General features: G+C 42.4%; 1 protein-coding gene across 1 annotated transcript in view; it reads left to right on the top strand.

The window, feature by feature from the left end:
* Positions 1-21,596, top strand: part of PPP6R1 (protein phosphatase 6 regulatory subunit 1) — a 67,293-nt gene that overhangs the window by 27,822 nt on the left and 17,875 nt on the right. Inside the window, exons 9-14 of the mRNA XM_063436362.1 lie at positions 7,348-7,500; positions 8,699-8,833; positions 9,327-9,391; positions 10,350-10,465; positions 20,132-20,217; positions 20,512-20,601. Of these exons, the coding sequence (XP_063292432.1) occupies positions 7,348-7,500; positions 8,699-8,833; positions 9,327-9,391; positions 10,350-10,465; positions 20,132-20,217; positions 20,512-20,601 (645 nt within the window). The remainder of the gene's footprint in view (positions 1-7,347; positions 7,501-8,698; positions 8,834-9,326; positions 9,392-10,349; positions 10,466-20,131; positions 20,218-20,511; positions 20,602-21,596) is intronic.

Here is a 21,596-nt window from a genome sequence, read left to right as displayed (position 1 = left end):
ATTTTATAACAGAATTGTGTATTTAGTTGATCAATGAATACCAACAAGGAACGCTTTTTATTCCAAGCACTGAATCTCCATCAACCTTCCATGTCTTGTAAAGCTATCTTGTCTGTTTTTTGATACCAGTCAGTTTAAGGTGCTCTGTACTTGTTTATTTACTTAGACCTATTGGTGAGACTGCAACTAATCAAATAAGAGCTTGTCCATGTACAATGTCTGTGTTGGAGTTTTTGTCTGTGAAGTTAAATAAATTCCTAGGTTTAACAAAGATGCTAATAAAACAAAGTATCTTACAGTGCCTCCACATTAGACTGTCTCAGTGTTGTCCTTGAATTGCTTTATGGCAATTTATTTTCAGGTACAAAATCTTTTACACTGACAACCTTCTCAGCAACTTTCCAAAGAGATGAGTTGGAAATGTATTTTTGGTTACTTTTTGCTCTGGTTTAACCCTATCACGACTGTGTCCTAATATAAAATTTGCTGACCAACTTGTCCTGAAGGAGTTAAGAATGTCTAGATTATGAAGAAGTTCCATTTGAGAAGAATACATGGAGCAACACAGACAAACAACAAACAGTCAGTTTTAGTTAAGGTTGAAGTCTTGCTTGACTGGTAGTGACAGTTGCTTGTTTCCTTAACCGTAAACACTCATCGTTTATTGGGCTAAATAAAGCAGCAGAGGTAGGGTAAAAAAAGCAAAAAGGTTGTGCGCCTTTCCTGCACTCCTGCTTTGTGGGTGAACTTGCTGCCCAGTCAAGTCTCTGCTCACTCAGAGTATTTCTGTGTAGATGCCAGTCTTGTATTTCTTCAGCAGTCTCACACATGCATCAAGTGTGTGACATTACAGTAATTTAATCTACATTCCAATGCCAAATTATTGAGTCTTCATGATTGGCGTTGCTGAATGTTAATCCTCCTCACACTAATAGGTCCTCAGTACTTGTCTAAGCATTGGATTGGCCTAAAATAATACCCCGGGTGGTGGTGCGTTCCACCGAAGTTCCAGGTGCACTATTACGCATGTGCAAACCGGAACTTCCTAGAAACCTCAGAGTGCGGATTGCTATGCTGTTCCCTCTGGCAGCCGAAAGCTTGTCAGAAGGGTTCCCCGTGTAACCAACCCCCCACACGGCTCAGAGGTTTTCAAGTTAAGATTAGCTGATCTTTGCCTTGAAAATCTGTTCTGATTAAAATTGCAAGTTATGGATGGAATTGTTTTGCAGAAAGTGGACTGTATGTGCAAGATGGACTGTTTGTACACTGTGGAATGCCTCTGCTATACTTGGCTTTTGCTTATTGTATCTGTTCTACTTCCCTTAATATGGTTCTGGGGTTTATAAATAGGACCATGGTGCTGCAATTTCTTGGCTAAAATTAAGCAGAGAATATGAAATTATTCCCATCTTTGAATTCTTATAGAGAATCAAATAGTGTATCAGCTGCTCTGCCTGAGATGTTCCACAGGTACCGAAGAGAAGCGTCCTTCGATTACTTCTAATGTCTGGCGAAAATGTATTTACCTCTTCTTAAGACATGTCTGGTTCATCATACTGTGTGGAGTTGGTTCCCACCTGATGTACTGAGAAGGTTCATTAGGAATGAATCGGTCATGGGGCAGGATAAATCTGCTCAACTTTAATGAGGGTTATGTGTTCCTCAAACCCCATGTCTTTCTTATATGGAGAAATGGGAACACTCTGTGTAACGAGCCTTTCTTGCCCATTTTTTAATATGTTTACCATCAAATGGGTAAATGTTACACTTACAGGTACAATCCATAAAATTCTGCAGCAGTAGCTGCTTTAAAAACCTTGTTGTCAAGAAGTCTGAGACCTCTTGCAGACAATCTTTCCAGACGGCTGGGTTTCGGTATGGGTCTTTGCTGGCAGCTGCAGCGGTGTCCAAAACATATATAATCTCCATTAACAATATTAAACAAAGTTATAAGTCTCCTGATAAGCAGCTCGTCAGTTTCCTGTTTTATTTGTGATTGTCAAATTTTATTAGTCAAATCCATATAAAATGTTACAATGACAGCCAAGATCATGGGTTGATCTGCTGTTTCCCCTATATCCTGGTGGCTTAAGCTTGGACAGCAGATCAGAGTCCTTTTCAGTCCCCTGTTTACTCCCGTTAGAGAAAGGGGAATCTTAAATAACCTATGTCTAAAAAGAAAAAAATCCCTGCCTCAAGACAAGTAGAACAAAGTCTGACATGGTTAGGTGTTTCGGACGCCAAGAAGCTTGGATGTGTAATCCTTCATTTCTATACCAAGTGTGGATAGCTCAGTGGGTTTAGACCTTGTTCAACCATCGGGGTTCACAGGTTTGTTTACTCAGCCCTTCATCCCTTTGGGGTAGATGACTGGAGTACTATTCAATAGAGTCACTTAAAATTCCCAGGCTGCTTTTGGGAACCAGTATTTTTTTATTTATTTTTTTAATTCTTTATTTTTGAGAGTTAGTGCAAACATTACAGCATGACATGTGCTTTGCAGGAACGGTAAATTAAACACCCAAAAAATATTTACAGTATTACACATTGCAGGCATCAACTCAAATTCTTTTAAGGTAAATGTCTAAGGGACCCTTTCCTGCTTAAACTAGAGTGGTGTGAGGCGCTTCTTGGGGGTGCTGGAATGAAGCTTCAGGTGCCTATATATTATGGTCATAGCGCAGTTTGCTGTGGCTTATTTTTTTTTTTTTAAATTCTTTATTTATTTCAAATTTGTCAAATTTGGTGAAATGCGGGGAAGGGTTACAGAAAAGAAGAGGGGTATCAAAAAAATTACATACATACAGTTTTGTTATATCGGTAAAATTACTGTGATAGGGTTTCGTATAGGTCAGGGTTTGTGTAGGAGTACATACCATGAGGGGTTCAGGAGTGTGTGCGCTGCTGATCGCCCTGGTATAGGTGTTCTGGTATAGTGGTTCTTTCAGGTTGGGCTTTCAGGGTTCAGGGAACCAGTATTTATTTTAATGTCTCTTGCCTGGCTTTTAAGTGGAACCTACTTGCAATCACTGGTTGCTTGATCTAGTTAAAGAGGGCACTGATTGCTCTTTTCAAATCTGCCCAATCCATAATCTTGCGAACATCTGATACTCTATTTACAGAAACAGTGTTCCTGTTGGATTCAAGGAGTTTGAGATATGGTTCTTTGAACCACAAAGTTCGTTGGGTTCCTCAGGAATCTCCTGGTTATCAAACTCTGATCCTTCCTTTAAACTGGTTATGAATTTAAATTAATTGGTTCCTCTCCTGAGTTTCAAAATGGAAACTTCTGTTTCTGTAACTGATTCTGCAGAAAGGAATATCATGGTGTATATAGATCAGAGATATATTCCCACATATCCCTATTGCGGCCCCTCAAGAAGTTTTCAGAAAATACGCCATAATACCTGGATTGTTGAGATTTCATTGCTTTTCAAAGCGCTCCCATAACAGCATATTTTAGGGAACAAGGCATTCCCTAGTTGGGAGTTTGGCTACTTATAGCAAAATGGGACGTTTGCCCTTTTAAGTATGTTCAGGTAGTTAGCAGGGTGCTACAGCAACACTGTTGGATACGGAAACTATAAAGTATTTTATTTTTCTCCAGGAAACGTAGGCTTTTGAGGTTCGTGTTAACCTTAAAACGTTACCTCTGCATCTACTGCACTCATAAAAGATAAAGAAAATAAAAGGTCCAATTACTAATAAAGCGAAAATGTCTCAATAAGGACATGAAATGAGATTGCTGGGATGTCTGACATCTTCAATTCCTGCGATCAACTGGGCAAAATTCTTGATTTGGCTGCTACTGTGAAAAATTCTCCCCTTTGGGTTAAAATGTGGAAATCTTGGATTTCTGTCTCCTAGACTCTTTAAAAATAGGAGAAGCTGCCCTTTCTGCCTATAGAAGGAGTAATGTTCACCATAGAATGCATCCAACATAGGCTGGGTCGCTCGTCTAAATTCTCCAATGTGCCAGTGTTCTTGGTCCTAAGAAAAATAGTCCACCAATTTCAGAGCTCTTAAGGCAGTTCTTCACTCCCCTCACCGATTCAGATCTTGGTTGATTGATGGACCTATTACAATGCGGTCAGACCACGACACTGCTTCCCTCACATCAACAGACAGGGCGGTGCCAGAGGCAACGTCTGTTTCAGCTATGTACCAAAACTGTGTACTGGGCTCAGGATCTCTGGGAGGTCCTCTCTCCATTCCACTCATGATGTGTGGACAAAGTCATCACTTACAACCTCAGCTCAAGAAATTTGGATCAAGAGTAAGGGTCTGTAGATCCAATCATGTTCATGGTCTACAGAGAGATTTGGAGTGGCCGGATAGACAGTATGGCGAACATTAAGATTCTCAGGTTTGCCTCTCTGTACAGGTCAGACAAACTATTCAACATCAACTATCTATCTAAGGGTATTTCTCCAGGCTTACTTTTTTTTTCTCCTATAGACTGTTCCCAAGACTTCTTCAAAGAGGTAACAGACAGAGCAGTGGTTCTGCCAATCTTTCCGTACTGGCCAAACACGAGCCAGTTTTCGGCCTTGGAGATGACTTTCAAGTTTGGGGATCTTCCGATCTCGAAAACACTTTTGGAAGACAGGATATCCTACTAGAACTGTTGAATAGGTTCTTATTGACGGTAGGGCACTGCATGGTGCTTCCTTAAGCACCTGAGTCTTTATGAGTCAGAGTCCGCTTGTTGCATATAATCTTCTAGCCGTTCCGCCTCTAATCTTTACATGAGGATTTGGGTAGTGTCTACATTGTTGTAAAACGTCATTGTCTTCTAGTTCATTTGTCCGGTTGGTTCAAATTTACACTTCCTGCTGAAGTTTTCCTTAGGTTGGGTGTTTCCACGTTAAGACCAAATTGTATTCCCTAAATTCTTTCTGAAAAGGGATTGATCTTCGTATATACTGGTTAGAAGTTTCTTTAAAGCAATAGACTTCTTAGGCCACCCAGGAAGTTCTGTTTCCCTCCTGGGATCTTTATTCAGTCTTTCAGGTCACCTTTTACTTTGTAAGCGGATCCTTTTAATATGCTAAAGCTCAACCAGCATTCTTAATGGTCATTACCTCTGCCAAGAGAGTAAGTGAGCTTCAGGATTTATCTTGTTCAGTGGAATTTCTTGTATTCCATCAGGGTGAAAGTTGTTTCATCCTAAAACTTCAATTCTTTCAGAGTTATCTTTTAGAGCTGTTAATCAGCTCGTCCTTCTTTAATTATGCCACCTCCCCGCTGGAACTAGATGGCAAAAAAATTCTATTTTCTATTCTATTTGTCGTTATTTTGTCAATCATATGGCCTATGCTTTAGTAGTTTTGATTTGCCAGCGTCTTTCACCGCGCATTCCACAAAGGCAATGACGACTTCGCAGAGAAAAGCTCTTGCTTCACCCGAAGAAATCTGCATGGCTGCTTCTTGGTCAGCGTTTAGCACCGTACAAAATGTCAGGCATTTTCAGACTAAGATGTACTCTCTGCATCTAAAATTGCGTTGGGGCGTAGGTACTTCAAGCTGTTTAGGCATAAGGCCCACCCAATTGGGAATCTTGCTATATCCCATATGTACTGCCACCATATGTCAGAAAAAAGAGATTTTTACTCACTGGTAATTTTTTTTTCTTTTTTTTTTTTTCTTCTTAATATGGTGGCAGTACAAATCTCCCTCCCTCTAAATTACAATTTTGCTTACAGTGTGTGGCTTAGGTTTGTATTCTTACTATGACTGAGGTAGGTTTGCTGGGGGAGCCCTTATAGAGTAAAGGGGAGGGACTTTTCTTAATCAACTATCTTGCAGATGATTGTCCTAAACAGGAAGCACAACCCATATGTACTGCCACCATATGTCAGAAAAAGAAATTTACCTTTTATCCATCGCGTCCCAGTCTTGCCGGGGGAGCTGCTCCGCCACTTGTCACTGGATATTTCAGGTCAATCCAATTGGTGTGAGTAAGATTTTAACATTCAGCAACGCCAATCATGAAGACTTTCAATAATTTGGAATTGGAATGTAGATTAAACACTGTAATGTCACACTTGATGCAAGTATGGGACTGCTGAAGAAATGCAAGACTGCTCGCTCATGGAGTATTCCTGTGTAGATGCCAGAGACTTGACTGGGCGGCGAGTTCACCCATAAAGCATGAGTGCAGCAAAGGTGCACAACCTTTTTACCCATACGTACTGCCACCATATTAAGAACAAACATTTTTACGGTGAGTTTCACAGAAATTTGAAGTCCTGCGTATATGTGTATAAATGCATACACTGACTCAGTTAACCTTCATTTTTATTTATTTATATGTTGCTGCCTTATGGTACCATTGTTTAAATAATTTACACACAAGCACACCTTCACAGATGGTCCTGTGGGGGAGAGCCCTTCTGACATTACCCACTGTTGAGGATTCCGTGTTCATTGTGTACATAGGGAGCAGTGATGTCATGTTTCTGCCCTCTTTCACATGATGCACAGAGATGTGCACTAGATCATTGGAGTCCTCTCAGGAGAGAAATCTGGTCTCCATGAGGATAGTAAGTGTTCCATAAGTGGTAAAGCAGCCAGCAACTTACTTAAAGGGACACTCCACTGCCAAATAAAAAATTAAAAAAAATCACTTAATATAAATACACCAATGAAAACATGCAAAAGCTCTAGATTTATTGTCTGCAGCTTTTACAAGTTCTCCAATCACAGACTTCCCAATGCAGCAAATTGACAATTTTTACATAAAGCACTTCAGTAAGCTAAAGTGCTTTAGGTGTTTGGAGTGTTCCTTTAACAGACTGTCTCGACTCGACACCAATCAGTTGGCAACTGTTGTCATGTTATAGTTGTTTCCCTCTATACCAGGCTTCCCCAAACTCTGGCCCTCCAGATGTTGCTGAACTAAAACGCCCATGATTCTATGACTGAAATAGGCTGGGAATCATGGGAGTTTTAGTTCAGCAACATCTGGAGGGCCTGAGTTTGGGCAAGTCTGCTTTATACGGTCAACTACTGGACTTGAGACTCCAGACCTAGATAAAGGAGATGAGAATGCATCACACATTCCTGCTTGGGCATTTTTTGAACATGTAATTTCACTGTAGGGTAAATTTGAACCATAACTCCATCCTTAATGTAAACCAGATCATTAGATGTTACTCAATCCCATGGGTTGAATGCCAACTATACATGCCAAAATAAAAATCTAAATGCAAAACGTCTATTTAAACTTTACAAAAAGATAAATGCAATGTTCTGAGACCATACAGTTTTGATGTCTGGATAAGCACTCCTCTCCCCCCACCCTCCAAAAAAAATAACCCAATGTTATGTTTCCTTCTTGTACAGAAATACTCCTTGCAGACCACTTGGGGAGTCCTTGATCCACCATTGGGAAACACACGTCTCCATGTGGTGAAATTACTTGCAAGTGCAATTAACGCAAACAACGAAGCATTAAACCAAGAACTGATTGACCTAGACACCCTCAATGTAATATTGGTAAGTTGAAAAGGGTTATACTTGTCTCAAAATTATCTTCCTTTCATAAGCGCTCTCATGTCACATCCCATAGATGCAATCCTTAACTTAATCACATGAGCAACAATATAACCAAACACCGTGTTGTGAACACCAGCGGAAACATGTATAAAAGGACAAATTAATCTTTTAGATTCAGAAATCTCTAGAGCCGAAGATTCCTCCCAAACTTTTTAAAAATTAATATAAAAGCATACCACTCTCTACAGAAAAAAATGCAAACACATACCCTAGTAGTATTGCTAAATATTGCTTGTTTAGTTGTGTATATTTCACTCACAAGATGAATAAAAATGATAAAATCATACCAGTCTGTACAATGCCTCTTCTTGTGTTCATGTAAAGTGGAGAAACTCAAAACAGTGTATACCCTTTTTTTTTTTAAACCAAGAAACTTTCTTGCCTGTCCCCATCAAATGGAGTATATAATCCTTCTTCCAATACCTCTCAAATTTTAAGGATCTTAACATGTGTAGCTTGGAGGAAAGACTAGAACATTTAAATGTATAAAGAGGATCAACGCAGAAAAGGAGACTATATTTAAAAGATAAACTACCACAACAAAAGGACGTTCGAGGGGCAGATGTTTAAAAATACCAGGAAGTATTACTTTACTGAGAGGATAGTGGACACAGCCTTCCAGCTGAAGTGGTAGATGTTAGAACAGTGAGGGAGTTTAAGCATGCGTGGGATAGGCACATGGCTATCCTAGATAAAAGATAAGGCCAGAGACTAATGAAAGTATTGAAAAAATTAGGCAGACTAGATGGACCGAATGATTCTCATCTGCCTTTACATTCTGTTTCTATGTGTCTGCATTTTTTGTTTTTTGTTTTGGAGAGTGGTATGTTTTTATTCACAAGGGCACTTTGTGACATGCTCATTGCATAGATACATTAGTATTTATAAAGTTACACTAGCTAACAATATTGAATTGATCTGGATGTTTTCTGACCACCACGTGTTTGGGTGGGTGGTTTTTGAAGTTATGTGGAGGTGTGACATGTGAATAAGTCTGTCCTATAAGCACCTATGACCGGAAATAAAAAAAATGTCTAGATTAAATGGTTCACCTGTTAAGCTATACAAAAATGTGGCTTTGCTAAGAACATATGTCTTAATATACATCTAATTTTATTTATGCTTTTCTATGTTCTAGGATCTTTATTTCAAATATATGTACAATAATTTCCTGCATTCACAAGTAGAACTTTGCATCAACACGATTTTAAATTCTGCACCTATTGAAGAAACCAACGAAACTGATGAACAAGTAAACCCGCTCGTTAAACATGTAAGGAAAATTTTAGTGTTCTGCCTGTATAGAAAGAAACTGTAGATGTGCAATTCAGAGACTGGCATAAAGTGGATCTGGGGAAAAATATGTACCTAAAATGCATTGACCCAAGATGGCTTTTTTGTGTGGCACTTTACATAATGCATTAACACCTTTTGTGGAAATATATAACATGGCAAACTTGTTAAATAGTCTAAAAGTTGCAATGCCTAGGACTGCCCTGAAACTAGCTAAGCTATCTCAGCCAGTGTTGAAGTATTTTCTGATGATGGATGGGGGTGTAAGTTTCTTGTTCTTTTCATGCTGGTAAAAATTATACATAGAACATCCCTTGCAATATCTATTCATTTTCCTCAAATAGGGCGTGGTAAACAAAAGTATTTTAGAATATTAAGAACGTTTGAAAATGACTGACAAAAGGAAATCAAATGTTGAAAAAGTATTACATGTATTACTTGGTAGCACTCTTAAAACTCGTAATCCTTGTCAGCTTTTACAGAAATGTCGACTTTTCCATAGAACACTTTCAGCGTGGGAGGAAAATGAAAAAGAACAGTAAGTGTTTTATATATTTATGTGTGTGTTTAGAGATAGACATGATGCACAGAGTGCCCTACCCATTGTCAGAAGTCAAACTGTTTTGAATGGTTTGGTTTTGTTACCCGGGTTCAGCCCCTCTCCATCTCCACTGCTTCAGATGTAAAGCCAGAAATCTTAAGCGGACACTCGGGCAAGTTACTGATTGGGAACTTCTCGCTCTCCAGCTTCAATAGAGGAGGCCTTGAAAATGTCATCTGGCCAATCCATGTAAATAGTTGGGTCATTCAAAAACAGTTTGACTACTTACTAGGGGGAGGGCACTCTAGGCATCTTGGTGTTTGGAGTATTCCTTTTAAAAGGGAGTAACTTTTTGTTTGTGTTTGCTTCTTTTATTATTCAATACTTTATTTAGGATCATGCATAATACCTTAAAAGTGAAATGCATACCTGAAACGGTTTTGTAAGGAAGTGACTCTAGGTAACAGGTCCTGGAAAGAGATTTAAGAAATTTTGAACAACAAAAGAAAACTGGGGGCTTGGGGGGGGGGGGGGAGGAGAGAGAGAAGGGGTATAAAGTGGTTGGTTGCATTTTTAAAATTTATTTTTGTCTTTAAAATGCATTAAAGAAATAAGTAACCTATGTTACTTATTGTAATTTTTATGGTGCAAGGAGTCTTGGGAAGCAGTCCTTCCAACTTTTTGTCAAACCATTTTTAGAGCCGGTTGAGGAAGACACTGTGCTCTCCCATTATCCAATGCCTGCCAAGGTAACAATGGATTTTGTTTCATTCTCTATCCAAATTTGGAAGTGACTGTACCAGTAGAATCTTTGAATAATAACTAGTACAATATGTTGTAATCATTCCAATGCCTTAGTGCTGATTCAATGAACGGTGCAGAAGTGGTTGAAAATGTGCACAGAATTGTTGTTTAAGTCTTAATTAATAAATGAGACCTTTTTCTGTAACTTAAGGTCTGAAGGTGGAAGACGGAAAGGCTTCATGGGTCACCTGACAAAAATTGCAAATGCAATGGTTCAGAGTTCTGAAAAAGGACCTAATGTCAACCTTGTTATACAGCTGATTAAAGGTGAACAAAATGACAAATAGTTTACTGTAATGTATTTTCACAAGATTCTGAAGTCACTTGGAGTGCTGTGAATATAATGTTTAATAGTACAAATGTCTGTATTCGCTATATCCATTCTATTCTCATAAAAAAAACAAAAACACAGTTTAAAGGTTAAATGTGATGATTTGTCTTGAGACTCCTTTTTATTGTTTTAAATAGTTGGCACTATTGTCATAAAAAATAGGTGCCGTGTTGACCAGATCAAATCCCAGCAATGTTGCTGAAGCTTAGTGCGCCAGCAATTGCTAAACCTGTCACTACCCTTATCACTGAATCCCTGGTGTCAGGATACATACCCATACTTTGGAAGACTGCAAAAGTTCTACCTATCCATAAAAGTGGTGATAATACTTTGGTATCTATTGCCCGATATCATTGCTACCGCTATTGTCAAAACTCTTGGAAAAATATGTTCACGTGCAACTATGTGAATATTATCTGGCCCTCTGATCAATCAGGCTTTCGTCCAAATCACTCAACTTCGACTGCCCTCTTAAAAGTTTGCAATGGCAGCGGCTCCCCCTTATTTGCTCCCCCTCCCTCCCCCACCACCCCCCTTTTTTCATTCTGTTCACCATCTTTCTTTTTCTCCAAGCCTACTTGGTAATATCAAAACACCTGACCAACGCTATGCATCCACGGGAACAGACACATGGGACATACAGACTATTGACACCTCGGCAGAGGGAAATGGGCGTATAACCCTTCACAATACCATATGACTTGCCATGAGCAAAGCGCAAACTTTCTCTAACACTAGCAAGACAATAATTGGGTCGTAATGATCAATGATACAGTTATGTATGCTAATGTGGAGCAGCCACATAACGCCGAACACAACAAAACATGTTCACAAGGTAAATACAGAGACCCCATGGCAGGTCCGTGGAAGGACTATGTTAAACTCACGTTGATCTCTGTTAACCCATGTCTAAATCATGCTAACCCATGTTTAAACCGTGCAAGTTAATGTATGTAACATGTCGTGTCAAGACAAAATAAAGTTTGCAATGACATCCAAATTGGCATGGAACAGGGAGACTTAACTGGAGCTTTTTTCCATTGATTTTGCAAAGGCTTTTGACACAGACCGTGGCATTCTTTTGCAAAAATTTAAAAACTCAGGCATTGGTGATCGTCCACTAACCTGGTTTCGATCGTATGTTTCCAATCGACTGCAATATGTGGCCATTTCTTATAGCGCTTCTTCCAGTCACGTATGGTGTTCCCCAGGGCTCCATACTCTGCCCCCTGCTATTCACATCATTTATAAATGAGGCTGTGCTCCAAAACCAATTCAGAGGTAGAAAAGTGGATAGCGGATAACAAACTCTTCCTAAACAGTGACAAAACGTTACAATGATCTTTGGAACTGTACCTAAATTACGTAAACTGCAAAATCAACAACTGTGTATCAGAACAAATTCAAATAGCACACTGACAGCAGTCTGCTCTTTTAAATACCTAGGTATGATGCTAGACCAATCTATAGTTTGGCCTTCACATTGAAAAAAACTCTTCAAAACTTTTCCCAAAACTAGGAGCCCTGTACAGAAACAAATCCTGCCTAAGCCCTACAGTCAGGAAACAGTGTAACAAATGCTAATGCCGGTCATTGATTATGGGAATGTAGTGTATGCACCCGAACCGCAAACCCACCTTAATAAATGTAATACGTTATACAATTCGTTCTGCCGCTTTGTACTAGAATGTAAATTACTTTACATGAGCTAAACTGGCTGTCGCTGGAATCAGTTAATGTGCATAAGAGCATTTCTGGGAAGCTCCTGCCCTACCTGAGAAGAATGCTCTTCCCGGCTGTTCCCAGCTCCTATAACCTCCGATCCAGTACTAGCATGATATTTAGCTTACCGCAATACAAAAATAAAGTGGCTCGATCCTCCTTTTCCTACAGAGCACCGCAATTATGGAATTACCTCAGGGACATGGTCAAATGTTCATTCAATCTAATATATAGTTTGTATATTGTATTTTTGTAATATTGTATCCTAGTGTAACAATGCAATGCTTTGTGGACCCAGGACATACATGAAAACAAGAGAAATCTCAATGTATCCATCCTGGTAAAATATGTTATAAATAAATCTTTGCTCAGTCTTGCACGTGTAACTTTCTACTGCAATGGAAGACTAAAGGCCCTTTTAAAAAATAAAAATATATATATATATATATAATTTTTTTAATTCTTTATTTTTGCGTGCAAGATATTACATGCTAGCCGTGTTGCCACAATAGCAGTCACAGGCATATTATGGTCATACATGGCATATATTTTACATTATTATTATAACGTGTAGATATGCAGCGCTCCAACATTATTCACCAATTGTATTGGCAGATCTAGCAATAGGAGCATATTATAACAAGCATAGTTTGGAGTTAAACGCAGCTTCACTAGTGTTTGTACCTCATAGTGGTAAATGGTTACAGGCTATGGTCACGTGAATGTTTGTTTGGTCTCTATTGTGTCGTTTGGGCTGTACGGTTGTTGTTTATCTTAGTCTGCCACGGGTGCCAACGTGTGGTGTGTGTGTGTGTATGTGTATAGTAGTGTTTTCCACTTTTTTTCTTCACATTGTATCACTTGGTGTCAGTGAGGTACACCTGGGATCCTTTCAATTTAGCTCAAGTTTATTTATGGTTAGTTTGTATACTATTTCATTAATAACTGTGTATAGTAGTGTGTCTGGTCTGCCAGTACTCCCCTAGATAGGTCTGTGGTCCATGTCAGTAGTCGTGGGGGTTGTCAGGGCCTGTGTGTAGTATGATTGTCTGTGGTATCGTGAGTCCGTCAAGCGCTGTGTTGTGGTATGTGCGTTAGATGCTCTCTGGATACTGATAGCGTTGCTCGGTTGTCAGGAAAGTCGATGGGTATGTGGGGCTGTGAGTGCAGTCTGTGGTTTCCGCAACTGCAAAGATGACTCAGCTCACAAGTGCTGGGTATAGTGTCCAGTGTTAGCTGATGCCTAGGCTTGGTGGTGGGCGTAGGGGGCTGTAGGCGATTTGGTTGCAAAGTTCTGGTAAGCCCTCCTCAGGGCCCTGGACTGTCCTGGGGACCTGCGGGTTCGGTTTCTTCTGGTGAGGGCCGCGTTCTGCCTTGTTTAGGGATTATCGATTATCCTGGCATGGGGTCTCCTTCTGTAGGGTCTGATCTTCCGCACCTGTAGCTTATGTTCCAGGGGTAATCCCATGGTTTACTTCTATCTGAGTGAGCTCAATTTGTAACTGTGTGTGCACTGTGCATTTGAAGTGCCCAGGGGGGACCTCCTCGTTTCCCGCCCTTAGTCTCTCCGCCTGTGTGTCATTGCCGGTGCTTGTAGCCGCTTGGGGAGGGTAGCTGGCTTGCCTCGGGGGCTTGCAAAGTTTGTATGTCGGTTCTGCCGTTTGAGTGTATGTACGTTCATTGGTGGTTCACTCTCTGTCTGCCCTTGTGGCTGCGTGGTGTCCGCCATTTTGGTGTACGCCATGCGGGCCGTAGTCTGCGGTTTAGTTTGTGCTGGGGCCAGGCAATTGTCGTCCGTGTGGAACGGGATATCCCCCGCCGGTCCATAGGGAGGGCGGGACAGCAGGATGCCGTTCGGAGAACCGGGGAAGCGCCCGTCACACCCCGGCTCAAGCTCGGGTAGGCCCCAGGCCTTCGGGTTACTCCAGTGCTGTACCGGGTCAGAAGCGGTATCACAGTGTGAGCCCTCATCTTGTGAGTATATTGAGCTTCGATTTGGGACGATGGCTGCTGGTGGCACGGAGTTGGCTCCGAATTACTGGCCCAGATGCCAGAGCTCAGACTGGACACGTCTGATCTGTTCAGCGGTCAGGCTCCGCCCTCCCCTTTTTTTTGTATTTTTTTTTTTTTAATTCTTTATTTTTCTTGTGCACGTAAATAAGGATAACATTTTCTTGCGAAGCCACAACAGCATTAGCAAGTGAATTATACACATAAGGTTTGACATGGCATTCGATAGACAGCACATTTTTAAAATAATAATAACAGGCTGGAAAAGTTATGTCATAACAAAATGGTACGTTTTAACAGTGCTAGATTAATACAGAAGAGCTTGCATTGTCGCGACAGCATAAGTAAGTTAGCATAGTTTAACAGTTAGTGGCTTTGGTAATGTGGCACTGTTTATATATATATTACTTAACTATTACAGGTAACGAGTAAAACCGGTAGTTTGTGAGAATACTGCTCCCGCTGTGGGTATGTAAAGTATCTGCGTGTGTACAAGGCTGCATGTGTACAAGGGAGCATTAGATGCCTCAGAAACCAGAAGGCTATAGTAGGATTAACGTACTAGGTACGTGTTAGAGAGGAAGGATCCCCCTTACTTAACTCGTAGGGTGAGAACTGTAGTGGTTCGACATGAGGGCATAAAAGGGGGGGGGGGGGGGGGGAGGCTATCTGGGTTGATTCATAGATGGATATAATGAGAGGCTTAAAATCATTAACGTATATGATGAGCATTGCAAATAGAGAGTTATAGCGGTATACTTGTAAATTCAATAAACTTGTAAAGGCAAAAAACAAACTTGTAAAGTCTATACACAGGAGGGATAACTTGGCAACAGGCAATATCCCGTGGATACAGTTCAGGGTACTGAAGTGGATGCCGCTTCATTCCGCTGTGCCGCCGGGATGAATGGGTGCACCGTCGCTGGATTCCAGGTTATAGAGGTTGTTGGTGTCGCTGAATCTGCTTGCTCTGGTAGTCGTTTATCCAATTTGAGCTTCTGCAGCGTGGCTGGAATCTCTGCTTCCTCTTGTACCTTAATGGCCCCAGTGTCCCCGGGTATTATCAGGCTTTTGGGCATGCCCCAACGGTATGGAATATTGTGAGCTAAGAGCTCTTTGGTTAGAGGGCGCAGGGATCTCCTCCAGTCCATGGTGGCTTTGGAGAGATCAGGGTAGAAGGACAGAGAATAGCCCTCAAAATGGAGGGGAGATTTGTTGCGCGTGGCTGCCATGAGGGCAAAGCGATCCCTGCCTTGTTGGAAGCGAATGATCACATAATTTCCACCCCCTGGGGTGTTTGTCGTTGGTCTGGGGATCCGATGCCAGCTATCCAGAGGCATAGATTTGGCCTGCTTAGCCGTGAAGAGAGTGTTAAACAGCCTGCGGAACAGGTGTGGTAGCTCTGTGGTTTCCACCGCGTCGGGTAGGCCGCGGACTTTGACATTTTTCCAACGTCGCTTGTCTTCCAGCCCTGTTAGTTTATCTTGCTGTAGTTGGTGGGCTTTCTGCAGGGTTATCAGTTGTTGTTCCACTGCCGTGAGCCTGGTCTCATGTGCGGCCGTGTTTAGCTCTGTATTTTGTAATCGGGCCGACACTCCGCTAATTTCCTCGCGGAACGTGCCGATGTCAGCTGCAATGTTGCGGCGCAGCTCCCCCAGCATGTTTCTCAGAGCCTCTTCCGTGACCGGTGGCTTAGCAGGTACGTGGGTCAATGGGGTCAGTGCCTGGGCTCCATATTCCTCCTCCTCCGACCCGGATGCCTCGCTGAATGAGTTGTACCTGTCCTCCATCTGCAACGCCATTGTAGGCCTCTGCGTGGTCTGGGGCCTCCGCAAGAGATCACCGATATCAGCGGTAGCCGGGGGTCTACCCGGCTTGGATTTTTTATTGCGTCGCCCCATGCTCTCAGGAGGCTTTGCTGTGTCCAAGAGTGCTCTCAATATGATTTTTCTGTTGTATTTTGCCGTTTTTAGGACCTATTTGCACGGAGCTCCGTGCATGTGCATCCTCTCGGTATGGCTGCTGGCTCCGCCCCCCTTTTTGTATTTTTTTTAATCACTCTTAAGATAAGTTTTTTGTTTTATTTTGTTATTTTTTACTGTTGCCAATAAGGAATCTAATTAGACCTCTAAATAGGAAAAACCTATTTCATTTTTTTTTTTTTTTTTTTTACACTTTTCTTTCAATTTTTTATTTTTACATTTTTGGTGCAGATTTGCATGTAACGTACATACATATTTTTTTCGTTTCGGTCTACAACATGAGTAAACAACAAAGGTAACATCATATGTTTGTGGCTTATATCTGGTTAGTGTGCTGCACATTTTTAGAAGTGTGTTGGACTGTCGGGTTGTAGCGAGTTGATCAATGTATGGATTAATAAACCCCCTCTATGCGTGGTGCCGCGGAGTTTGTGTGCCAGTGAGTTTTGCGGTGTCTAGGTCGCACGGGTGTTGTGTAGAAGGGAGAGGTGTTGGTGTCTCTGTGGTGTCGGCCCCACTAGGTGGCGGTCGGTGGTTCCAGGTGACATCCCGGCTTCGTCTCCAGTGCGTGGGCTATCTCTATGAGGTAGCACTGGTGTTGTAAGTCCTATCGTGTGGCCCTTATCTGTGTGTTTGGTCCCTTGTCCCCTTGTTTTTTTCTCCTTGGCACGTCGAAACTATGGGGGGAGGGAGAGTTCCTGAGCATAGTGTGAGCGCTGTGTGTGTCTTTTGGGTGTTCCAGCAAAGCAGAGTGACTGTGCGTTGGTGTGTGTAAAAGTAGGCAAATTAAGCGGAACTTGTAGTGTTACAATTGCAAAACTTTGTGGTTAAGAAAGTCACGTATGTGCCACTTAAGTATGGGATGGCCAGGAGTATTATTTGGTTCAGGTCTTTGGCCTCATGCTTCTTCCGGAGTCGCGTGAAGACGTGTCCGAATCAGTGTCCATTCGGGGTTGCGTATCTAGCGGCTCGTGTGTAGGGTTAGGCTGCAAGTCCAGCGCTGCCAAGAGTGCGGGAGCATCTGCAGGGTCAGTGGCCTTGTAGAATTTTCCGTTTTTGGTGACCCATAGTATTTGCGGTGTCGCCCATCTGTAGGTCAGTCCTTCTTTTTGTAGGGTCTGCGTGAGGGGTTGCATGGCTTTTCGCCACTGTAGTGTGGCTCTACTAAGGTCTTGGAAGAAGGAAATTTTACAGTTCTCAAAGTGATACGGCGTCTTTCCTTTTATCGCCGCTAGCAGGCTTAACTAGTTGGACATCGTTTGACACCTCAAGATTATGTCACATGGTGCAGTTTCAGGAGCCCTAGGGGATTTGGCTATTCTGTATGCCCCATCAAAGGAGAAGTACTTGGCTTCTCTTGCTGGCAGTAGCGATGTCGTCAGTCTTCTCATGAAGTGTGGCAATTCTTCCAGGGGTATGGACTCTGCTACTCCCCTCACCTTTATGTTCTTTCTCCTGCCCCTGTCGTCTAGTATGTGCACTTGTTTATTGGTTTCAACTTGTGTGTTCTGCAATTGCTGTACCTTATCACTGAGTTCTTTAAGGCCTTTTTGTAGGTCCGTTACATTTCTTTCTGCAGTCTGTGTGCGCGTTTTGACGGCCTGTACCTCCGTTTTAAGAACCGCCAGATCCGCCTCCCACATTGTCCTGAGGTTGTTTTGGAGGTCGGTGAGCATATTTTGAAGTTCCCTTTTTGTTGCTGGAGCTTCTGTCTCCTGTGGGTGTAGTGTCCCTGTGGTTGCCGGTATCTGGCTCTGGAGTGGGGTCCCGCCGTCAGCCTTTGAGAGTGAGGGCTCTCGGGTGAGTAAGGCCTCCCGTGCCGCCGGTGCCATCATGGGCGCCGTTTGTTGCAGCATCCAGCCTATGTCGTGCTGGGTCCTGGTGGTAGTCGCAAAATTTTTTGGTTTCTCTTGCCCATATCACCTGTCGGCAGAGGGAAGAAGTCTGTTTCGTCCCAGTACAGTAGGCCTCCGTAGGCTGCTGAGGTGTGTCTGGTAGCGCGGCAGGCCTTGGAGCCTCGGGTCTGGTATTTATTGCCCGGGGTGTATAAAAAAGGCATCGGAGGAGTCAGGGCGGCTTGCTGCAGTGATATCTGCCCTCTGCAGTGAGATCTGCCCTTTCAGTTGATTTTGCCAAGATGCCGAAGATATTGGGTGGATTAAATTTTCAGCGCTCGGAGCTGTGAAAATGGCGTCTATTCGGATGCGCTGCTAGGAGGCTCCGCCCCCCCAATTTTGTATTTTTGTTGTGCAGTTGAGTATACATCAGCTTCAAAAACGCCACAACAGCGTACACATTTATAAACAAGGGGTACAGTGGCAGGGAGAAGTATGCACATTTTTATGTTATAAACAAGTTAGTACAAATGGAACTGTGCCGGCCGGGTCCCAGACATGCGTTGCGGTCGCTGTCATTTGCTCTCTGCCGGTCAGGGAGTCTTGTGGGAGACCCAGAGTCTCTAAGATGGCCGCTGCCCCTTCAAAGTCCTGGACAGGGTGGGAAATGTTACCGTGGAGGACAGCCAAGGTACGCGATCCTTTCCACCTATAGGTTATGCCTCGTTCCCTAAGGATCCGATACAGATCTACCGGTGTCACCGTTTTCGCCTGTTTAGAGGGCAGAATTGCAGTTATTAGCCGTTTTAGGAAATGTGGCAGCTCCACGTTGGGGACCGATTCTGCTACTCCCCTGATTTTCAGGTTATTGTTACGCCTGGAATCCTCCAGTGCTGCAAACCGGTGCTCTGTTGCGGTTTGTTGTCTCTGCAGCTTGTGAACCTCTTGTTGTAGTTGAATGAGGTGTGCCTTCGCATTGTGGGAGTCACTTTCCACAGTGCTTATTCGGCCAGTTAGCCCCTACAGGTCTTTACGGAATGTCGCCATGTCCATTTGGATACCTCTCCGCAGGCCCACCAGCAGTTCCTGCATGTCGGCCTTGGTGACCGGTGTTGAGTCCGGTTTAGGGGTCGCAGGTGCCGGGTCCAGTTCGGTTCACGTGGAGCAGGTGAGTGGGGATCTCCAGACTTTGGTCGTCCGAGAAGTCGGAACTCTCTCCCATATAGGCGGCCATCTTAGTCATCGAGGCGCCATGTGCCTGCCGCCATAGATCACCGATGCTGGTACCTGGTTTCGGCTTGTCCGGCCTCTGTTTCTTAATTTTTCGACCCATGCTGATGTGTGTTGCTCGGGGGTCCGGTTAGGGTCAATTTGTTTGGGGCTGGGGTCAGTAAAAACTCGATAAATAGGCCTCTGGTTACGGAGCACACAAGTTTGCGACCGTTCAGTTCAGTAGCGTAGCGTAGCCCCAGGAAAAAACTATTTCTATACCTTTTTGTTTCCTTTATTTTTGTTGTGATGAACAGTTTATTAGACATTTTCACTTGTGAAGCAGTGCATGTGTCAAATATTAGCGGTTTCTTGACTAAATGGCATGTGCAGTATTAAAGGGATCCTATAGTGCCAGGAAAACACAGCCTTTTTCCTGACACTATAGATTTAAGGTGCCCCTCTCCCTCAGCGCTGAAGGGGTTCAAACCCCCTTCAGTCACTTACCTGAATCCAGCGCCCATGTCGGGATTCGCCCACGTTCCTCCCCCAATGACGTCAGCAGAGGGAGACCTAATGCGCATGCATGGCAATCGCTGCATGCACATTAGGATTTCCCCATAGGAAAGCGTTCACATGCAGTGTCCCTTTTAAATATTTGTACATTATCTATGTAATGCATTAAACGTGTCAGGAAAAATGCGTCAAGTAGTGTCAGTGCAGTGAATCACAAAGTCTGGCATTTCATAGCATATACTCTTTCTCTTGTTATCTATGTGTCTTTCTCTCATGGGTACAGTTTTATATAACTGAATGTAAATCTGTTTTTTCTGTCATTCTTTAGATCTCACAGAGGAAGAGCAGGAGAAGTGGGATAATTTCATTAGTGGATCCCTTACAGACACCAATAAGAAGAATACTGTGGACCTTGTAAGAATTTCTGTTTAGTTTTTGTGCAGTTATTTTATTTATTTTTTAAATTTTCTTACTTTACACAAAACCAAAATCTGTAGACCATGTAATTGTAAAACCTATTCCAAGCGAGCTTGTTTTGAATTGGGGAAAATAACACTGGCAAGGAGATATCAAGCACTAGAAGTGTTGTGCATAGACTGCAAATCACTCCTCTCGTCATTTTAATCTATACATTGTGTGTCAAGTAACCAGCAACAATATAGATTACAAACCATACCATAAAATGTTATTTTCATTCTCCCGTCATAGGTAAACACCCGTAACATGCACTCCTCTAGTGACGATGACGAGAGTGACCTAAAAGAGTTCACCTTTCCCCAGGAAGCTGTTCTTCAACAGGTAACCTTTCGTTTCTTTGGTAAATGCACACCCACACTGAAAAGACATTTAGTTACGGTTAATTTCCAGGATATTATACCGTAGTGTACCTACCATACAAAAATGCCATGGTGGTGTTTTTGGTGAATTAAACATCTGAATAACACAATAGTTTCAAATTGTCACTATATACAGCCTGCACCTATTTGGCTGCTGTCTTTAGATCAGTTAGGTATATTTGAATATATTGTTTGCTGATATTTTAGCCACTATGATGGATCGAATAAGCAAATACCCATGTAATTTTGTACATGGCAGTATTTATTTAAATAGTAAATTAGAATTGGTTGACAAGCACTGCACTGAAAGAGAAGCTTCAATAAAATGCAAGTTTAGTTTTTTAAGTAGCACATGTTGCTGTACCATATAAAATCCTTCAGCAATGCTCCATGCTGATATAAGTTTGCATTATCATGAAAATTTAACATTGTCAACAAATCGGCATAAGACAGTCGTTTATTGTAGTAAACCTATGCTATTATCCAGTTCATCCAGTTGTGTGAACATATGTACAGACTCTGATAAAACCACCTCTTAAAGCAGAGAATGGTTTGTGTTGGCCCAGAATATATTTGTGTAATGCTACCATGTATTCTAAACTAAACAGATTTAAATGTGCTAATCTTTCTTCATAACTAAATTGTTCCATTCCTTTTATTTTTATAACCCGCCTCTGCACATTTTCTAGTGCCATGATATCCTTCTTTTGAACAGGTGCCCACAATTGCACAGCATATTCAAGCGTCCGCCTGGTGGGCCGCTAGATTGGAGTGACTGGCAGGAGGTGGGCTGGTGGGAGGAAAAAACACTATGGGACAGGGGAGGGGGTTGCAGGAAAGAACACTATGGGGGGGGGGGGGGGGGCACACAGGTGAGAGGGAGGGAACATTAAGGGAGGGCACTAAGGTACAGGGAAAGGAAAAGGAACACTGGGGGGGGGGGGGGCACTAAAAGAT

Source organism: Pelobates fuscus, chromosome 11, assembly GCF_036172605.1.
Source record: "Pelobates fuscus isolate aPelFus1 chromosome 11, aPelFus1.pri, whole genome shotgun sequence".
Lineage (NCBI taxonomy): Eukaryota > Metazoa > Chordata > Amphibia > Anura > Pelobatidae > Pelobates > Pelobates fuscus.
Note: the sequence above shows the minus strand (reverse complement) of the source record. Positions and strands in the feature narration are given on the sequence as shown.